We start from the raw sequence: 21,559 nt of genomic DNA on the forward strand, positions 1-21,559 counted from the left end.
CAAAGGAACATGTGACACTTTTCGTCTTATTTTCTAACTTTATCGATACTTCTATACTATATTATAAAAAGAATATCTTTTTTTATTTTTAGTAAGGTTGAAAATATATAATATTTTCACTTGATACCCATTAAAATACTTTTACATTCAATACCTCTTTAACCTTAATGATTAAATTACACTATCAATCCTTTATGTTTTAAAATATGTTTATTAACCCTTTACATCAATTATATACACAACTCAACACCGCTCCATCACCAACAGTTGCCGCCACGACTATCGCCGCATCGCGCGGATACCGTGCTAGTATCTAGACATTATATACAAAAAGTTAAAAACATCATTATAAATACTATATAATTATAGAATATAAATATTATTTTAGATATAAAGTAGGAATTACAAGGACCTACATGAAACCAAACCGTTATTTGTTATCCACTTTGAGTATATGGGATATACAACATATAGATATAGGAAACTTGTCTCGTTATTATGTGTACATATTCAACTATTAAAACCTCTTATTACAAGTATGGAACTTTTTGTTTAATTATATATCTACTTACCTTTACATCCAGCAACCAGTGTTTTTGTTAACATATATGAACCATATAAGTTGTCAAATCGTGAAAACTAGAGTAATAATGTAATATTAACGGGTATCCGTTCTAAGAGGTCACATACGTATGATAGAGGTCATAAGTGTCGAACAAAACGTAACAGATTTCATATAATTTCATGCCCCTGCCACTAAATTATATTAATCTCTAGATTGGTGCATATGAAAAAAATATACCAAATGGGTGTAGTTATAAACATATTTACCAAAATAGAGTTTTCATCAAGAAAATACTAACTAATTAATTGGTGTTTTTATTAGTTTTGTATCATTAATATTAGATTTTACTTGGTTTACTAACTCGATCTACCAAACCATTTTGGTAAATATTTATATGAAAATGATACAAAAGTAATAAAAACATCATTTTGGTAAATATTTATATAAAAAACTATTATTTTGGTAAATACTTTTAAAACTACACCATTATTTTGATATGAACTCCTAAGGAAGTAATAAAAAGTTAAGTTATTAATTTACATGAGGTGATTATGTCAATGAGGCCAATGGGGCAACGTAGGATAGTTCATTGGTGGCATCAACAATATTGTCTGGACATTGTTGTCTGTTATGTACTTTTGACTGCCAACAAAACGATGTATACCTTGACATATTCAACAATGCATCACACAAGTTGCTTAAAAAAAATTAGAGAAAATATCACAAATGGTTCATCTGGTTTATATTATTAAGTTGTCCCTTATCTATTTTTGTCATTACAAACAGTCCCTGGATTTTCCATTTTTGTTACTAACAGTCCCTATTACTAATTTCTGTTAATTTTAGCCGTTAAATCCCTCACGTGCATATCACGTGAGGGTATAATCGTCTTTTTCTCAACCATAAGGACTATTTGTGATATAAGATATAAAATCATACATCTACAAAAACACCCTCTTCCTCCTTATTTATCTTCTTTTTTCTTTTTCCGGCCACGACCATGTCCAATTCCGACCAAAGATGTTTTTTACATACATATATCTAATCCATATGTATTTAAACCTTTTTCCATGAACTATTTCATACATCACTACCCAGATCTTCAAACACATATCTAAATCTTCAAAACATTAACACATAAATTAATACATAAACTATACTAATCCAATTATCATCATCAATTTATCATCACTTGTCACTAATACCAAACCAGATCACATTCATCATCAAATTTAAATCCATAAAATCAAACCTACATCTAAACCAACGTGCCAGCTACTAAGATCAATTTCAAAATAATGAAGAAAAGTTAACCAAAAGTAATGTAGCCATGGAGGTTTGTCGCATATCTTTACATTCATATTCTTGTTGTAAACCAACAAAGTCACCTTAAATATGGGCATTTACGTTTACTAGCTTAAATATAACTCACTTGCTAATACCCAAATAACAAATCTTGGATTTTAGCAAATACCCAAAGATAATTCTCGCCGGAAAAATACATACACCCCGGAGATTTCGAATTCAGGGTGGTAGTGGTAACGAAGATAAAGATATCGGCAGTGGGATTTATTTATGTGATAACATTTTTAGCTGATATACAAATAATCTGAATCCGATCACTGTATATTGTTTCTCATGATGCTAGCTTCTATCATTTAGTTAACATTTTTGCAAACCTTCATGAATTTATTATACAAAGAGTTGTATTTGATGGGATTTGTTATTGACGATGAGTTAGTTTTGGATTTAGTTGATTTTAATTTAGGATTTCAACTTGATTTTCATCTAGATTTTTGTTGTTGATTTTGGATTTGGATTATTTTAGATTTGTTGTTGATGATATTTTGTTTCAAGATCTAGGAAAAGAAATAAATTAGGATGATTGTGATGATGATAATGGAAAAAAGAAATAAATTGGAATTTTGTATCATTATAAAAAAATAGTCCTTATGGTTGAGAAAAAGACGATTATACCCTCACGTGATATGGACGTGAGGAATTTAACGGCTAAAATTAACAGAAGTTAGTGCTAAGGATTGTTTGGTAATGAAAATGGAAAATCCAAGGACCGTTTGCAATGAAAAAAATAGATAGGGGCAACTTAATAATATGAAGAACCACAGGGACTATTTGTGACAATTTCTCAAAAGATTATAATTGTTAATTAAAAAAACATAAGTCTATGAATTGAGAAAACCTTGTCCACCATACAAATTAAATATTGTAACGTCCCTATACTATCGTATTCAATGATGCAGATGACAACAAAGTTCAACCAACTGTCATTTAAGATTCCAAGCAGTCAAGTCGAGGATCCTCCGTAGCGACGCACAAGTATAGCCCGATACAAAGTGCCAACATGAAGGAAAAAGATCAGGGCTATAATGGCATCATCCAATAGACCCAGTATTCCAAATAATGCTGTGAAAGTAAGCAAAAGTTTGTCAAACAAACATTTGAGTCCACATAAGAAATTTGAACCACAATCTAAATTAATAGATAAAAGTAGTAGTTTATGGACTTCAAAGCAACATACCTTCGGGGATAATGTCTATCGGGCTGAGAACGTAAATAGCAGTTGATATTAGCTGTGGGTAAAAATGCAATAGCATAAGTAACAAGTGAAGGGAGCATTGGGCAATTGAAAAGATAACGTAAAACTTATGCAAAAATACATCAGATTGCACATAACATACTTGTCCAATTTGAAATTCAACAGGTTCAAGAAAATAACAGCAAGGAAACTTCTAATTAGTCTTGAAACCACGTAAAATAGATGAAAAGTTTAAAGTACCATCACAAAATGAGGAGTAGAAAGCAAAACGATTAGAATACTCTGTTATGGCCCAGGACAATTTCCATGCTATGTTAGAATGTAACGGAAAACACAAGTGGGCAGTTTCAAAAGGCAAAGTCTACATGTTGATGCCAAACAACAATTTCTTTTACACATTAATTTCTCATTTACTTTAGCATGTTAGAGGATTCTATCATATGAAAAAGTTTTGGTTCATTTATGTCAGTTCGGCTATTGTTTTACAAACGATGTTTCCTAGGGTTCTCTCACAAAACAGGTTGGAGTCATTTGATGGCATAGGCAACAAATCTACAATCCTTCACTTCCAAGACATGATGCCAAATATAATACCACGTTATGAACAATAATAAGCTCCAAAGCTATCAGATCAATCTTATAACCCCCATCCAAACATAGTCACACTGCCACTCAACTCTACTTGATTACCAAGCAACATACCATCTCCTTCAAAGACCTACATTTTGAACTTTTAAGAACCCCATATACTAATTTACAGCTTTACCGCCAACCATCAGCATTCACACAACCTTTTACACGTTCACAGGCTTAGACATCCTTCTGTTCAAACCATTGTTGACCCCCTTTACCCTTGTAACATGGCACATTTTCACAGTCCCCATCTTCATGATCTTGATATCAATATATTATACAAGGAACACACCCGTCAAGGCCTATGAGGCTGTGACCTCCTTCGGAGTGCCTAACACTGCCTATTTACCTTGCCCTAAATAGTCTCCTTTTGAAGGTCATTTCTTGCTACCGAGTTAAGACCCAAAGTAAGCCCATCCCTCTAGCCCCAACAAAACCTTCAGTCATGAGATCCTAAATCTGCTGCTTAACATTGATCACCAAAGCATCTACTCTTTGTTTTTTTTTCTTTGTAAAGTTAGTTTCGATTCAGACGTGTTGGAGACAATTTTAACCAACAAATCGCTGGACCTCCAACCCCCTCATGGAAAATACCTTGAGATGAGAAACCCAAGACTCGAACCCGAGACCTTGGGGAAAACTCACCTCCGGGGCCCACATAGTGGATTTAGAAGATACCCCTGGCCAACCCACCTAAGTGGAGTTGGTTACCAAAGCATCTACTAATGTCAGGAAAATCAATACTCAAAATCACTTGGTTATAGATACACAAACAATAGCAACACGAATATATTTGCTGGGAAAAAAAAAACAAACATAGAATTTTACATGGTTGAGCTGATTGGACTGATCAGTGTAACCGATGGCCGTAACAGAGATCTACCAATAATGCCTGATACAAAATTCACAACTATGTAGGCATTATATTTGTGGGGGACAGATCAAGGTAGATGTCAAATAATAAGTTCCTCTTCTAGATAACTTATTCTCCAAGTCTGGCTTCAAACTACTTGCTCTTTGGGTCTAAAATCAAAACAAGAGTTCCCTCGAGCGGTAGCTAACCCATCATAGCAACCATCAGAGTCTGCAGCTCAACAACCCACTTCCCATCATCATTAAAACCACATAAGCTTAGCTGCTTTCATTAACTGTCCTACCAGCTCATCTACACTCTTCTCAGTCATTGCTCTCAAAACCATACTCTAGTACCAGATGAATATAACATGTGACAATATCTTATCCAAATCAGAAAGAACAAACTTGATACCTTTCAAGAGGAGAAATCTCTCGTTGTGGACGATAATCATTAAATACCAATTTCTGTCATCCATGTCTTCAGTCCCCAACTAAGAATCCTAACTTATTAAAACCAAGTATTTCAAAATCCTATCCTAAATTAAGATAATCCTAATCTAGAAATATAACAGTGATATAAGAACAAAAAAGTATTTGCAATTCCTAATAATAAATATTGATATTCATCCTATGCAAACACATATAGCTACATTTACTGGGCTTAAAGCCTTTTACTTAAAAAAAAACACACATACAGCTATAACAAGATAAGAAGCATGCAAACATAAATACATAACTTATCACCAAACATGTAGCATAATGTAAGAGTAACAATTAGCATATACTTATGGTAGGAAGCCATCGTATATGCAACAGAAATTAACTATAATCAACTCACCGCAAGATATACTCGTGCTTTAATGACAAATGGGAGAGATCTTTGAGGATCCAGGAGCTCTCGGAACAACCTCTTGAGGAGAAACGGAAGGTCTTGCACTCTCTGCAAAAACAGAAAATGAGTCAGGGTTCGACAAGTGTCTTGAAATATGACCGGCGTATTTCTTATTATTTCCTGTCATTTTAATTTGTCAGCACATTTTAGAGGCCCTTGTTTTAGATAGTTGTTGATAAATAGTTGTCACTAACTACTGCTATCTTCAAACTACCACATAGCAATTAAAAGAGAAGTTACTGCCATATGTTTTATACAACTCAGCAATAAAAGTGCCAAGTTAATCTTCTGTTAGTTAGAAAAATCCATGCAAGATCTTAACGTAGGTAGAGAGAATACTTGATTGAAACATAAGTTCTGCAGTGGAATTACTAGCATAATTCCAAACCAAGGAGCACTATAAACATTACAGCACTATGGACAAACATCTCACTTCACTATATGCAAGAGTTAGCCAACCCGGTAATACCATGTATACATTGTTGATAAAGGCAGTACTTTTCTTCTACCTGTGGGACTTAGCCTTGCTACTTATGTATCAACATTGTACCTTCACTATGAAGTTATGTGGAGCAGTATTGAGCTAGTTGCATGAAACAGCAACCTGCACTCATTTCATTTGTTATTCCAGCAATGTACTTTCAGTTTTCCTTAATATTGCAATCTACTTTCATTCTAATTTTTACTTGAAGTAATGCACTTCCCATTGATCTACTAATTATGGCAATAGGTGAGCTTGTAACTTGATATTGATGTAACACAGATTTTTAACCGTTTAATGCCATATCATCTTGCTGATTTGAAGAAAAATATATTAGTGCATCAAAGCTTTTGTAAAAGTGTTTCTCATGTTGAGTAGGTAGGGTTTGTGTCTGATGGTTGGTTTAGCTGAGATGACATGGATGAAAACATGCGAAATAATGTTCAGCTGCATCCACATAAGTGAAAAAAAATAAGTCAAGCAATGGTTAATACTTAATAGTTACCATATCATTCATGAAAGTCAGGTTTGGTAATAATAAAATGGATTGGAAGTAGACTGCTGATTTAAAAAAAAAGTTAGGATATTTTTCTCTTTGGGAATTGTAAGTACAGCTATCTTTTGCTTTAAGCCCAGCATGTATAGCCATGCAGAAGGCACTGCCAATTCATTGTGTTCTACTTGGTGAAGTTATTCCTTGTCCAAGACACTTTCCTTTGTAATTCTCTTTTGACCTTTGAGTTCAAACTAGTACTTGAAAAAAAGTCAAACTGGTATATGTATTCTGCATTTGTAACAGCTACTATATCCTGATATGTATTAGATACTTCTTGTGCACTCAATCTAGTCATCTCTTATTCTAACAGGTTATAAGAACTCGTATCAATTCAATTCTAAAGTTGAAAACAATCCATTTGACTCTCATCATACATCCACAAGCTGTATACAATATAAAACGAAAGAATCTTCGTATGCTATTATGGGAACCTTACAGCTAAAGTTACAATTAAAGTATACTATGAGCATGTAATGCATACCTGACCGAAACCAGTTGACTGTGAACCAAAGAAACGGTTATACGCTTCAATCCTTTTCAGAATCTCCGAAGCTTCGGGATTATGAGCTTGCTGAGAGGAAGCCTTACTAGGAACCAGCAAAGTAATCTGTCTCCGACAAAGAGGGCATCTACACGGCTGTAATGCTGACCCGTGATTCCATACTTGTAAAATACAATTGCCTAACAGAGAAAGGAGAGATGCATATTAGCAACTAAGGTAATTATACGCCCAACCTTGAACAGATATTCATGTAACTCAACATCTCAACGCATGACAATGAGTAGTGTAAACTATATAAGAAGGTGAAAGTTTTAAATTTTAACCCATTTACTAGTCCATGTAACTCAACATCTCAACGCATGACAATGAGTAGTGTAAACTATATAAGAAGGTGAAAGTTTTAAATTTTAACCCATTTACTAGTGAACGGGTCATTTGAAATACTCGTATACATTATCGCACACATTACAATACACACACACACACACACACATTAAGAATGAGTTGAACTTGTTAAAAGTTGCCAAGTTTCATGACCACCTCCAAACTTCTCTATTTCTGTTATCATTTTTGATGCACCCATGACCCATTATTCAACCCATATCCAACTACCCTTCTTGACACCAGTAACTTTTACCAGGTAATGTATTGCCATTGGTTCCACCAAGTGTAACTACCATGAAAAGTAGAAAAGTAATAGGTTACGTGTGTCATGGAAATATTGATGTTGCAGGGACCCCATCTGCTATCAAAACTTAAGTCGCTCTAAGTTCTCCCACATTGAAGCATTTACATAAATAAAACCAGCTTTAACAAACAACATTCCTTTCTTAGTATCAAGACATGAAAACGGTCATGAAGTATATGAATATTCTATCATGAATCATTGATCATTTCTTCATACCGTACAGAGAAGAAGGCACTACAATTCGTTGAATATTCCCTTTGTAAAACTCGAAAAATGCTAAACTTAACTAGATATAGCAATTTTGACCCATTCACTTGTAGGGGCAAGGATCAGAAGGGAAGCCTACTAGTGCAGGCACGTGTCTGATGCCAGCATATTTATGCTTTGATGCAACGAAATATCTGGGGCATCTATGTGAGTATATGGTGCAAAGTTTAAAAAAGAGGGCATCAACCACATGTGAGCACCAGAACTTTTCCTACTGATGTCTCCATAGAAATTTTTTTCTCCAAAACCTCACGTTTAATTATGAACATGTCCCTTATGATGCATTATATCTGAGCCGATCAAACCAACAATTCGTAGTTAAAAAAGGAGTATGGGTCAAACGTGTTACACAGGTTGAAGATCGTGGAAGCTTAAACACATACATTTCCTCCTATATCATTTTATTTAAGATTTAGATCGCTATCATGAGTTGTAATGACAATATTTTGCACTCGTATATAACAATTTAATTGTTATAAGAAATACTAACGGTTCACGTGTCAAACTAAGGCCATGATACATATGAATATTCCATATACTAAAAGGGTGCGTTTGGTTCACAGATTCTTATGGAATCTGATGTAATTGGAATTGAATTCCATTCCGTGGTACGTTTGATTGTCAAAAGATGATGGAAAATCATTCCATTGGAATGTAAACATTCCATCAAATGATGGAATCTCCAATTCATGGGGTTATTGGATGGAATTTGATTCCTTCATTATCTTGAATTTTAAGAAAACAAAAAATATTCCATCAAATTCCATTCCTTCAGAATCTAATTCCGTTGCAAGATTCCATTCCTTAAAAAACATTCTGTGAACCAAAATCGCCCTTAAAAAAACAACAACAAGCATATGTTAATATGTTATGTATACTTACTCAAATCCAATATTCCACTTCACTTTACAAACAATAAACCGTAATGGTAGCCTAGTGGCGGGGGACATACAACATGAAAACGGAAGTTACAGTGTACACGATTTACCTACTCCCATTCTCTCATTTGGACCGTGTGACCGATCACGAGACCGCTAATGAGGCGGTTATTCATTTTTAACAAAAAAAAAAAAAAAGTTCAAAATAAAACACAGAAACCCTTGCTTTCTGGATAAAAAGTGTAGCATATTAGATAAAATTTAAAGGGAATGAAGATAAACAAAAATTAATATGTGGGTATAACTCAGAATGGTATAAAAACTAATAAATTAAAAATCTTGAAAAAAAAGTAATGAAATTGAAAAGAGATATATAATGAGATTAAAAAAAAAAAAAAGTAGTACCGCAATACCAATGAGAGCAATTGGATTGATGGGGAATATGGAAGTTGCCATGGCAGATTGAACAACAATCATTTACTGGCGGTTCGTCCATACTTTACACACTACCAATATTTTGATTTTGATTTTGATTTTGATTACACACAGTGGCTTCTCCTTATGTGTGTGTTTTTGTGTATTTTTATTGACTTTCGTTTTCTGTTCTGCTTAATGGTTAAGAAAGAAAAATACAAAAAACCGCAACAAAAGAGAAGGCTTTGTATGATTTTAATATTATTTAATTTTTTGTAATCTGATTAGAATTTCCACAATTTAAATAGTACGTGTTCCAAGAAACCAGAATTTTAACAGGATTTGCTCCAAAATGCCCATTTAACACAAATTTATTAAGATAATCTATATAAGACCTTTTAGCACCCCTATCTTAGTCAAATTTTTTTTTTTTTTTTTTTAAATTTCACTATATACCCAACCAAATCTAATGAAAAACGGTAAATCGCAATCAAAATCGTAAAATCGCAACCAAAAGGTTAAAATTGCAACGAGAAACCCTAAAATCGCAATGAGAAACAAGAAAACACAACTTTGACTTTTCGCTGCAAGTTTGACTTTTTATTACGATTTTGACTTTTGTTGTGATTTTGACTTTTTTTTTACAATTTTGAATTTTTCGTTGCCAGCTTGACTTTTTGTTGCGATTATGACTTTTCGTTGTGATCTTTCGGGTTCTGTATTTCCTTTTTCCGGGTTTCTATTTGTAATTTTCGGGTTTCTCATTGCGATTTCTCGTTTTTGGCTGTGATTTTCCGTTTTTGGTTACGGTTTTGCGAATCTGATTGCTATTTTGCCTTTTTCATTGCGTTTTTGTTGAGGGTTTAGTGAAAACTGAAAAAGACTTTCTAAATGAATTTTTGAATAGGAGCTGATATTTATACCACAACATACAATGAATCTATCACAACTGTGCAACACATACTTGTACAGTATGCTATGAAGATTGTACATTGTAATATGTTTATCATTTTTTATGGTACATTTATCATTTCCATTTTTGAATACTGGATAATTAGGCTATCTTTTTTTATCTTAAAGAGCTAGAAATTGTGCAACTTCAGTTCATCTTTAGAGGATCCACACCTCATTGCGGAAGGACTCCCTCAAACTGAGTTCATTGACTACTTCAAGCCAAGTGTAAAAGTGGTCACACGTGGGTGTTCATGTTTCCGCACACCATTTTGAGCGGTAAAAAAGACCAATCAATCCTCACCAAACAAATCCCTTCTCAAACCAATCTTTTACCCTTTTTTTTTTTTAGTGATACCATCATCAGAAAATGAGTTGCAGAAACATCCTTAATAATAATAATGGATTCACAACAAACATTGTTAAACCTTCTTCTCTTCTTGTCTCAAATAATTTCACTCCAAATTCATTCTTCACATTAACAACAACAAGAAGAAAAAGAAATATTAAGAAATTAAGATGCAGTTTCAAGACATATGCTGGTTTCTTGGAACTCCCACTTCTTCCTTTTCCTTCTGAGCAGGTTTTTCTTTCTTTTGTTTGTTAATAATTTTTTTTGTTCATTTGGTGAAGTGGTGTTTGGAAATTATAAATTTTTGTTGCTTGCTATTATCTAAGTAACTAAATGTGACCAACAAGGAGTTAGCCTAGTGGTACGGAAAACACTTGTGACCATAAGGTTTCAAGTTCAATCCCCACTTGGCACACAAAAAAAAAATCCTTTATAAGGTACTTGTTAACAATGAAGCCTAGACCCATTGAAGTTTAAAGATGCAGGTTTGATCCTTCGAGGTCACCTGGGGATTAGCATGGAGGTATTGTTTAGGCATCATATGGCTCATACGGGTTAAGTCGACGGGTATCCAATTGTGGTACCGGCGCTTGTGGACTATAGATGCTTTAACTGCTAAATAAGTAATTGAATACATACCCGTAGTTTCCATATGAGAATCTTTTTTTTTTTTGAACAGCAATTTTATTAAGAATAAGAAAGCTTGGCGGTTGAAAAGGGGCCTCAACCGTTAGCAGGAACAAGTATAGTTACATAACGAGGAGTCGCTTACAGCTTACAATGTGTGATTAATCATCTATGGTGATTTTTGTTAGAAACTTAGAATGTATGATATAATTTTTCAGTTATATATATGAATTTACATTGATAGTTTTAGTTTTGCATATGAAGGAAACTTTGTTAGTTTTACCTTTATTTTATAGGCTTTTAGGTGCTTTGCTGGGTTTTACCATTTGTCGTAGCGCCTACAAGCGGACAGGTTATTGGAGTTTTCTCCGGATTTGCAATTACTTGGGGTTCCTAAATTGACAAGCTAGGTGGTGACCTTTCGCCATGAGTCACTCCATATGGAGTATTTAGGAAATTCTGTTAGGTGTCCGTTAAAAAAAAAAAAGGAAAAAAGCCAGAGAATTAAAGCTCTGAAAATGCCCTAGGCAATCACACCCTAAAGCTTACGATTTTAAAGAAAAACTCCTACTGAAAAAAAGACGTGTTTGGACATAGCTTTTACAAAGTTGTCTCCGCCTCTAAAAGCTCCTAAATTTAAGACTATTAATACTAGCATCAAGACAAAAAGACTCGGTTTCTAGCTCTAGAAGAGCTCCATCTCCAGCAAAGGTATCTTTATATTCATGGTCTGACACTGCACAGTTGACAGTTGTTGATTCATCCCCGTTAATTTTTGTTGGAAGGTAAGAATCTATGTTCATTTTTGATGAAATCTACTTAGATAGTCTTAGATTTACATATGAGGAAAATGTTGTTAGTGTGAACTTTGTGATCAGATTATCAGAAGTTACATCATGCTAGATTGTTTGAAAACATTTTGTAATTTAGCCTGTGCGGTTACATACCCTTGTGATGCTTTTGTAGGTTATGGTTCCATCCGAGACCAAAACACTTCATCTGTTTGAAGCACGATACCTTAAGTTGTTGGACGAGGTATTTAATTTTATATGGTACTTGCAATTTTGATGATATTATCTATAAAAATATAGATTGATATGGGTTATGTTTTATCTATAACAGGAAATGTGTAGCTTTTGAAAACGGCTTTTAAGATAAATGGTCAAATGGGTCTAAAGTCTCCTTGAGTGTATTTTCATTCGTAAACCTCTTAAATCATTGATTCATATATTTTAATCCGTAATCTTGTATAGCATTTGTGACTTTGGGACAACATTTTGCTAGTTGACCTGTTTTGACCTTATCCCATTTTGACCCATTACCCATATTGACCATCCTCTTATTTTTCCTCCTCTACATTGTATCTTGATTTGGGAAGATCTTTATAGCCTCTTTCTATACTTAATCTGCATTTCTGTGTGGCCACAGAGTTTATTCAAAAAGAAGAAACTTTTTGTGCATTTCGTGTTGGATCCCATCGTTGTGACTTCCTCGTCTAAAGAGGCATCCTTCGCCGCTAGATATGCTTGTCTGGTTGTTATAGACAAGGTAAACTTCCAGTAGTTATTAGACTTTTTTTTCGTTCTAAGTTTTATTTTCTTTTCGTTTTCCATCTTTGCTAAAGTGAAACTCATTGTTTTCTGACTGTCTCAGTGTTGTGACAGGTTGAACAATTAGATGTTGGGGCCTTGGTTACTATTAGAGGAATTGGTCGTGTCACACTAGTCAAATTTGCTAAGGTTATTGAAAATTTCTTACTTTTAGCTATATGTCTTGTGGTAGCTTTCTATTGGTCACCAGTCACCTCTTTTGCAATTTATTAGAGTAGAGGTGGCACTCTTGACCCATTTACTTATGAATGGTCGGTTTGGGTTGTTTTACCTCAAATGGATAAAAATCAAACAGAACGGGACAATTTGGTTAACAGTCACCCAGACTTCATTTTTAATGCGCAGAACTTTCTAAATCGACTTTTTTGGAAACGCATCGCGTGTTCCTTTCTACTGTAGTCAATGCATCAGTATTTATAAGAAGTTATAAAAATAACGAAAAATTTCTGTGGGTCAACCCAGCTCTGCTTTTATGAACTATACTTAAAACTTCTATATTGGCCCTTTACCCAACCTACTGATCCACCCGTTTTTTCACCTTTAGTATAAATACTTGATTTTGCAGGCAGATCCTTTCTTAGAAGGCATCGTATTACCGTTGCAAGATAATGTTCCACAGAGTGAAGTAGAACTAAATTCTAAAGTTTTGGAACTGAAAGAAGCTATTTATGGCTTGAATAGCCTGGAAATAAAGTTAAAGGTCGTCTCTGGTACCCTGTGCATTTAAAGTTGCATCTAACTAAATTCGCCAACTACCTGGTAACAATATGCATTATAAATTGTATCCTACAAATGGTAATAGTATATGAAAAAAGATAATTTACAGACCCAAAGACAAAAGGCATGAGGCAATTTGCATTTACGAAGCTGTTAACTCATTTTCCTTAGCTGATGATTAGGCTGCCAAAGATGAACCGTTGCAGACCCAAACAGCGAATGCCTTAGAATGGGCTTTAAAAGAACCTTCTATAGATTGTGAAGAAGGTTTCATTCCATCATTTGCTGAGCGTGTGTCCTTTGCAGCACTTCAAAATCTTTCAGGTAAATAGCTGCATGGTCTGTTGGCTTATTTTTCTTAATTTTTGGTTGTGCACTATGTTGCAAGGATACTGATATAAGATACCGGAGGTGAAATTTTTGACCATTTACTTATGATTTATGATTGGGGTTGATTTGGATTGTGTTTTATGTCAAATGGGTCAAACTAAACCAGTTGGCAAAAGACAGTGCAATAAATGGGTCGAACTCGACATACAGATTGAAAATTGCCTGAGTTCTATGATAATGCATTATTTATATAATTTTCTAAGTTGTTTTATTCAAGGATTTAGATTATAATTGTTATAATATAGTTTTTGCAATCATATATAGAACATAAGTAGTACTTTATATGAACTTTTTTAAAAATGAAAAAAGAAAGTGTTGACAGATCAACCCCACCCAATCCGTTTTGACCCGTGCTTTTATGAAGCGGACCCTTTAGCCAACCAATATTACATCTGCAAGATAAAGTGAGTATGAGTACCAAGGTTCAGAGATTCTAACCAATAAGGATGCAGGGGTGTGTTACCGTGTTAACATGTGTCTATGTGCTGGTGTAGGTTTGTACATACTAGTTTAAATCCAAAAACCCTAAAAGTAAAATTAACAGTTCATGATTCATAATAATATTAATTAATATGCATGATAAATACGGAGTATATGCTAAAACAGTAATAATCTAAGTTTCTCGTGTTGCTAGTTATACTATTTCCACACTATCAGAAAAAGGCTAGTTTTTTTTAGAGTTTAGATGTTCTAATTGTTTTAAGTTTCATAGATCTTCGGATAAAATGTACTTGGATGTTGTTACGACAGGATCCACACAATCAGAAATGTTGAATTTGAAGGCAGAAAAGTTGAAAGCAATGGATGTCAAAGAAACTTTACAACGGCTCGAAAGTTCTGTGAGCTTTGTCAAGAATAGAGTATCCATGACTGCTGCCAAGCTTGCTATTCAGTCATTAAACATGCAATAGATGATATTGTATATAAGTAGTTTATGTTTTGTACATTATTATTCTATTTATCATTACATGATCCATGGGTATTATTTTGAGTTACATCGACTCTATGAAAGTTGGAAATGATGTTTCTCCATCGACTCTATGAGAGTTGGAAATGATGTTTAGCCAAGATGGTTTAAAATAACACAAGTACTTTTCGGTTACACAGTGTGTTATAGTCAAAACATAATGCGAATTGAACTTTGATGGTAAGAAAATGGAAATTTAAAAAAATGGAACATGTAAACAAAAAGTAACTTTCCTTCAGACTACTTGGGAGTAGCCTAGAACTATACGTGCGATGTGCCCTAATTGGTTTACTTTAAGAAAGTTTTGAACCTCACTTTCTTATCACCCGAATTTAGATGGTCAAATATAAAAGAAGTTTTGGATTTAAAAGACTTTAAAAAGCCAATAGAGTTGGTGACCGGTAAAGTCTTGGCACTTAAGGTTATGTCACCCAGGTTTGAGAGTCACTTCTTACATTTGTGGGGTGGGCTGCGTGGCGGGGGAGTATTTGGGGTATATGTCTAGGTTCAATCTTAGACATCCGGGTTCAACAAAAAATAATTGAAAAAGTAAATAAATATCTAAAAGCATACTTGTATTATATGATCCTCAGCTATGAGGCCAAAATTCTCCCAACAGATATCTATTTGTATTATTCCTACAAAAAAAATCTTCCTTTTATTGCCACATTACACAGAGTACATTTTGACTAGGGGAAACCAGAAATGGGGTTGACTTCTGCCATTTTCTTGGCTTCTGCAGCAACAAGCTCAAAGTTCCTTGTCAGACCACCATTCACTGCCTTCTCTCCACAACTTTATTTCTCTGTAAGTCTACAAATTATCATTATCAATCTTATTTAAACGGGTAAACGGAAAGGGATATTCGCTCAGGCTACCCGGGAAATGTCCAGCCGTTGGCTCTAATGTGCACGGTCTAACCAATATTCCTGTTGACGTTTAAAGACTGTTTCCTTTTCTTGTACCTCAGAAGTCGTGAACTAGTAGAGTGTGTTCCAAACATTCAAGTTTAAATGACTTTCAAAGCAACTAGACTTAATTATATGGAACATCTTTTGCAAATTTAAAGTGAATTATAGTTTTACATCGATTCTTAGGGTGTATGAAAGTAGTGTGTTGTATAAAAGAATACATTTGTGGAAGGGAAATACACGGTAACATTATAGCTCAAGTATAATTTCATGTCAATTTGAAATTTGACAGTAAAGCTTCAGTTGTTGTTCAGAAAATCTGCAATGTAAAGCTAAATCGCCGGCAAAGATCCTCATTCCAGAAAAATACATGTCGTCGAATTTGCTGCAGTCAAGTGCAGATTGAAGAGAATACCGATGAGGAGGCATGTGAGCTGGTGAATGGACTTGAGATTTCCATAGGTGAAGGATCTGATGCTGTTAATGCTTATCTTCTCACCGCTGTCAAGAACAACAATGAAACTGGTATTTTGCTATTGTCGGATTCATTTGGATTTGAGGACTCATCTATCAGAGATTTCGCCTACCGTATTGCCTGCAATGGCTACAAGTATGTTCTTTATTTGGTTTTTTCTCTTTTTCAATACAAGGGTCTAGTTGTTGCAAACTAAATAAGGAAAAAATATCTGTGATTGACCCATGCTAGAAATCCAACCCGGCCGATTATGCCACATCTAACCATAGGCCCATAGGCCATGAGTGCAAGCTTCTCAACTAACCTCATTGTGCTACTAAACTTGTGTAACAGTGTTCTATTACCAGACTTATTCAATGGTGATCCATGGCAAAAAGACCAGCCAAATGCCTTATTTGAACCATGGCTAGCCACTCATACACAAACCGCAAGTAAAAACATTACAAAATCCATAAAGTGGATGGTAGATGAGTTTGTAGCTGCAGGAATCTCAAAGAAGCTCGGAATTGTTGGCTTTGGTTTTGGTGGAGGAAAAGTAATTGAGGTTCTAGCTGAGGATCATGATGGCTATTTTGGTCTTGGAGTCTCCTTTTATGGCACAAGAATCCAACCGTCTGTTGCTGCTAAAAGCAAGGTGCCAATTTTGTACATTACTGGTGATGAGGACTCTTTGTGCCCCATGAACGTGGTGGAGGATATCGAGAGGGACAATGTAGTGGGGTCAAGGGTGTTTGTTTTCAAGGGAAGAGGCCATGGATTTGTTCATCGACCTGCATCAGCTGAAGATGATAAAGATGCAGAAGAAGCTTTTGTGATCTTGAGGAATTGGTTGCATAATGGTTTGGTTGTAGAGAAAAAGTGAATTGTATTCCTTTATGGGATTATATATATTTCATGTATATATCTTTGATAATTGGGTTCCCCTGCAACATCTTGTTGGGATTTAACACTTCCTAGGCAGACATGAAATGATCGCATTTTACAGTAAGGTACATACAAGTCGAGATTTTATCGAGTAAGTTGCCTTTACTGGTTTGAAATTTCTCAAGCTTAATGAACTCAAAACATAGCGTGAGTCAAGTTAAAGGCTATAATAACTTTCATAGGAGATATTATCAAGCCTTTTGAGACCAAACATGTTTAATCGTTCCCTTTCCCTTTCTCAACCCCAAAGATTGTTTTATCATATACAAGGGTAAAACACATTTTCTGAGGTACATGAACCCTCGAATCAACTATATTTCTTTCACAACCCCAGTCAGAACCTACATCAGACCCATCATCAAGCTATTGATTCGTTTTAAGGTTAATCAAACATGGTCAGCTGTGTCGATTGTGTCCCACATGTATATATAACTATAAAGCCCGTCTCCCTTTCAAAGACCTTTCTCCGGTGTGACAGTCATTTATTTAGTTGGCCAAAGACCCGACACCACAATCACGGGTAAAAAAAAAAAAGAAAGCAAAATCATGCTTTATCTGCTAAGCTTTATAGCCTGCACTTTATATTATTTGTAAAACAAAACGATAAAAATGAAGTTTATAAACAATGACTTGGCTAAGTGTAAAACCTTGCCCAAGGCATGAGACATGTATTTTCACATTTCACCAAAAGCTATAACACGAAAAACCTTGCTTTCAATCTGCCCAGTTCGGTTCACCAGTTCCAATCATTTTTCATCCCAAAATGTACACAAGACTCGCAACCAAACACAATAGGCCGTGAACATCTAGCAATTCAAAACTCCCAAATTCATGAATCGGGTGACAACACTTAAATAGATTGGATTGTACACCATATGTATGTAATGTAATAAGAGGGCATTACCACAAATTATTAACCCTCTTCTAATTCATACAAAAGTTAAAATCAATAGCCATTCGCTTGATACTTCAAACATCAATAATCTTCACTACTGTATTACACTTCCACATGGAGCCCCTGAGTCATTTTTCAGTCCTGAAAAATTGTAAGTATTTAAGTAAAGCTCATTTCTATAAAATATTTTATTTTATACATATGTTGTAAAACATCTACATACCAATAAGGTACAGATCTAAAATGCAATGCGCATGCATCGTTTGTTTCATTTTATATATACATTGCATGTATATATTTTTGTGTGTAGACAAATTCCAGAAAGAACATCAACAAAAAGGAATATATAAAACTAAATCTGTAGATTCACGACAATTTAAGCATTTGACTAACAAAAAGTACCAACTGCACTCGACTGAAATGGAAATTCATGCAATACTTATAAACCAACAGGGATTATATCATACAAGTACATTTTATTTATAGCAACAACGGATATACAAAATTTATGGTATCAAAACTTACCTTGGCAACTGGTGAATCAAACTTTTGAGAGCAATCTGAGTATGCAGATCCAATACCCACTCCGGCACCAAAAGCAATTGATGCCCAGCGTGTAACAGGGGTACCTAATAATAGATTTTTGAAAGATTTCAATGTTAGTATAATTTAAAAACGGGCAACAAAATTAGTTTCACACATGTAAAGAAAGCATGGTTCCTAAGGTTTAAAATGTTAGCACTATTAACTGTTGTCCCCCATTGAACAACTATACGATAATACAGAGTACCATTTAACATAAAACAATGTCAGCATTACACCCATAATATATAGTATAAACACGCATAACATACAATGTAACAAACAACGAGTTACGAATGCACAAGGTTGCACCGAACCGAACAATACCTTGAGGGTGGTATACTAGATTTTCAGCACTGGAAAATAACTTAAATATGTCTTCACTATTAGATGTGTTTTATGATTATTTTCTTTTTGCAGATTTGTTACAGGGAGTAAAAGGGGTTACCCCCTGCATGACGCCACATTTGTAATAGGAAGAACGGCTGATATGCCACCGGAGAATTAAAAAATTACAATAAAGACACCAATATATCAAAACAACGTATAGGCCAACCCATGTCAAAACAGCATACTTGGCCAGCCTAATATCAAAACAACATCACACACCACCCAACTTTCAAGTTGGTTTTGTTTAAGCCCTAGCTATAAACTTGCCAGATTTAGGGTCCATGTCAAAAAGATATAACATACAAAAGGGTACTAGCAATACCCAATGAATTGAAGGAAAAAAAACAGACCACCAAAAATTGAAGTAAGATGAAAACCCAAGAAATCCATCCCACTCGATTATACAAAAGTTGGGTGGTGAATGCTTACACTATATCTCCGTGATATATAAGAAACCTTGAAATGTATCTTAAAAAAACCACATATGGCATACTTATGGACTTTTAATTATTTCGCGAAGCCCAAATTGCGCATAGCTTTGTTCAATTGGTACCCACACTGAAAGGACTTTTTGATATTAATGAGGTCTTGGGTTCAAGCCCTGCCGAGTTGCCTGGGCCCTAAACCTATTCTTTGTGGTTCAGACAATGCATTGTGCCAAAAAGGCACCCGGTCAATCTAAACCTTTTGTAAAACAATTTCACAAAGCGTATATAACCAGCAACGTTGATCCGTAAGGCAATGTGAGCGTATACGCATCGTCCTCCTAAGTCCTACCCACCCGAACCCCCCAAAGTCACAAAATTAAATAACTTTCTAACTAAATTTCCTAAATTAATTCCATTTTTTTTTACCAAAAGCAAAACCCATAAAAAAAAAAGGAAAATAAAATAACTAGGGGTAAACAAAAATCCAACAGTAGCAGTTTATTGACATTTTTCAAGAATTTCAAATATCATTTCATATAAAATAAAATAAAACTGAATAATAATATGATTAATTAAAAAGAAAACTCACGGAATAGAAGAAGGCCGGAAAAAGCACCGGCGGCGGAGGCATAAACAAACCGGCGAATACCCAAATCCAAACAGGCGTCCCACTTTGCATTAAGATCATATTCAGGTCGTATTTCTTTTTTATTTTCACCCATTTTTTTATTTTGTTCTTGTTTTGTAAATAAATATAGATAAACTGTTTTTCCTTTTATTTGAAGCGATGAAATGCAAAGTTGCAAACGGTGGCTTTCCTGTTTTGGAATCAATGGTATACTTGCATAGTTGTATGTTAAGGTTAGCCCATATTCACTTGGGTGATTGGGCTTTTTGAAAGCCGTGGGTGTCTTATAATAAGAATTTTTTTTGGAAATAGACATTATTTATTGTGCGTTTGTCAAAATAATTTTGGTAAAAAAAAAAAATTTATGAATCTAGTATATCCGGTAATTTGAAAACTAGATTCACTTTTTTTGGACAAATCTGGTGATTGTAAATCCGGAATATAATTCAAAAGGTTAGTCCGGTAATTCGAATACCGGACTAGAAGAACGTGAAGCTAGAAGACAAAATTTGGCAGATGAGTGGCAGGCGTGAAGTTTGACTAGCACAGTGATGGGACATGAGCTTTAATCTGGGTTTTATAATACCAGATTAAAAAAACCCTAACACGTATCTTTATATCATGAAACTCTAACTAATGTAACCCTATTATATATTAGATGTATATATTGTATTTCAGAAGCATACTTTCAAGCATTCAAACATTAAACTTTATCAGTACTCATTATATACTTTCAAACACCTACTATATTCAACTAAACTTTTTTTTTTAAAAATGACATCTTCATCATCATTTAACCCAATTATGGTGCAGTTAATTTAGAATGATTGTGTATCATTCGTAAATGGGATTCTTCAAAATGAAGATCCATCAAAAAGAAGAAGTTTTCCTCTTTTTAATGTAATGACTTATTCAGAAATTTGTGATATCACTTACAGTTGTTTTGGTGTTTCAAAAGAAGCTTTCAAATTGTAATTATATTTATGGTATGAATTTAAGGGTGTTCCTTTTAGAAATTTAATTACTGGTGATAATACTTTGGGGATGATTTATCATCTTGGTGATGCACAATTTGAAGTGAAGTTTGAGCCTACTTTTACGAACCAGTTGCTAAGCTTGACTCAAAGTCAATGTTTCTTTCAACCGAGTAACCAGTCAGAAGATAATGAAGAAGATGAAGATAATGAAGAAGATGACGACAACGAAGAAGATGAACACAATGAAGACGATGACGATGAAGATGATGAACATGACATTGCACCACTTGATGAATATGGTGATGAGGCACCTTATACCAATGATGAATAGGAAAAAATGCTCATATGGAGCTTAGCAACATCAAAGGTTTCTATGTTCTCATGCCATTGCTGTTTGCAGATTTAGACGGGGGGAGCTGCTAATTTTCCAAGTAAGAGGTACTCAAC

General features: G+C 34.5%; 4 protein-coding genes across 5 annotated transcripts; 2 read left to right on the top strand and 2 right to left on the bottom strand.

Moving 5' to 3' along the window:
- Positions 1 to 2,697: 2,697 nt before the first annotated feature.
- On the bottom strand, positions 2,698 to 9,514 carry LOC122607498 (E3 ubiquitin-protein ligase RNF170). The gene is made up of 5 exons (XM_043780482.1): positions 9,280 to 9,514; positions 7,021 to 7,220; positions 5,449 to 5,550; positions 3,105 to 3,156; positions 2,698 to 2,989 (listed from the first exon to the last, which is right to left on the bottom strand). The coding sequence occupies exons 1-5, from the start codon at positions 9,368 to 9,370 to the stop codon at positions 2,871 to 2,873; spliced, it is 564 nt and encodes a 187-aa protein (XP_043636417.1). The 5' UTR covers positions 9,371 to 9,514; the 3' UTR covers positions 2,698 to 2,870.
- Positions 9,515 to 10,559: 1,045 nt separating this feature from the next.
- LOC122607326 lies at positions 10,560 to 14,967 on the top strand. 2 transcript variants are annotated; one of them, XM_043780276.1, is made up of 7 exons: positions 10,560 to 10,822; positions 12,185 to 12,253; positions 12,647 to 12,766; positions 12,883 to 12,957; positions 13,394 to 13,528; positions 13,728 to 13,869; positions 14,686 to 14,967. In XM_043780276.1, exons 1-7 carry the CDS (start codon positions 10,610 to 10,612, stop codon positions 14,844 to 14,846), a joined length of 915 nt encoding a protein of 304 aa, XP_043636211.1. In that variant the 5' UTR covers positions 10,560 to 10,609; the 3' UTR covers positions 14,847 to 14,967. The 2 variants fall into 2 exon arrangements, with proteins under 2 accessions (XP_043636211.1, XP_043636212.1); XM_043780277.1 differs by lacking the exon at positions 10,560 to 10,822 and adding an exon at positions 11,477 to 12,003.
- Positions 14,968 to 15,516: 549 nt separating this feature from the next.
- LOC122607075 (carboxymethylenebutenolidase homolog) lies at positions 15,517 to 17,217 on the top strand. Its single transcript, XM_043779994.1, has 3 exons — positions 15,517 to 15,709; positions 16,128 to 16,423; positions 16,622 to 17,217. The coding sequence occupies exons 1-3, from the start codon at positions 15,608 to 15,610 to the stop codon at positions 17,148 to 17,150; spliced, it is 927 nt and encodes a 308-aa protein (XP_043635929.1). The 5' UTR covers positions 15,517 to 15,607; the 3' UTR covers positions 17,151 to 17,217.
- Positions 17,218 to 18,040: 823 nt separating this feature from the next.
- On the bottom strand, positions 18,041 to 20,365 carry LOC122608025 (MICOS complex subunit Mic10-like). The gene is made up of 3 exons (XM_043781107.1): positions 20,097 to 20,365; positions 18,633 to 18,736; positions 18,041 to 18,248 (listed from the first exon to the last, which is right to left on the bottom strand). The coding sequence occupies exons 1-3, from the start codon at positions 20,227 to 20,229 to the stop codon at positions 18,243 to 18,245; spliced, it is 243 nt and encodes an 80-aa protein (XP_043637042.1). The 5' UTR covers positions 20,230 to 20,365; the 3' UTR covers positions 18,041 to 18,242.
- Positions 20,366 to 21,559: the final 1,194 nt, after the last annotated feature.

This window comes from Erigeron canadensis, chromosome 7 (assembly GCF_010389155.1).
Source record: "Erigeron canadensis isolate Cc75 chromosome 7, C_canadensis_v1, whole genome shotgun sequence".
Lineage (NCBI taxonomy): Eukaryota > Viridiplantae > Streptophyta > Magnoliopsida > Asterales > Asteraceae > Erigeron > Erigeron canadensis.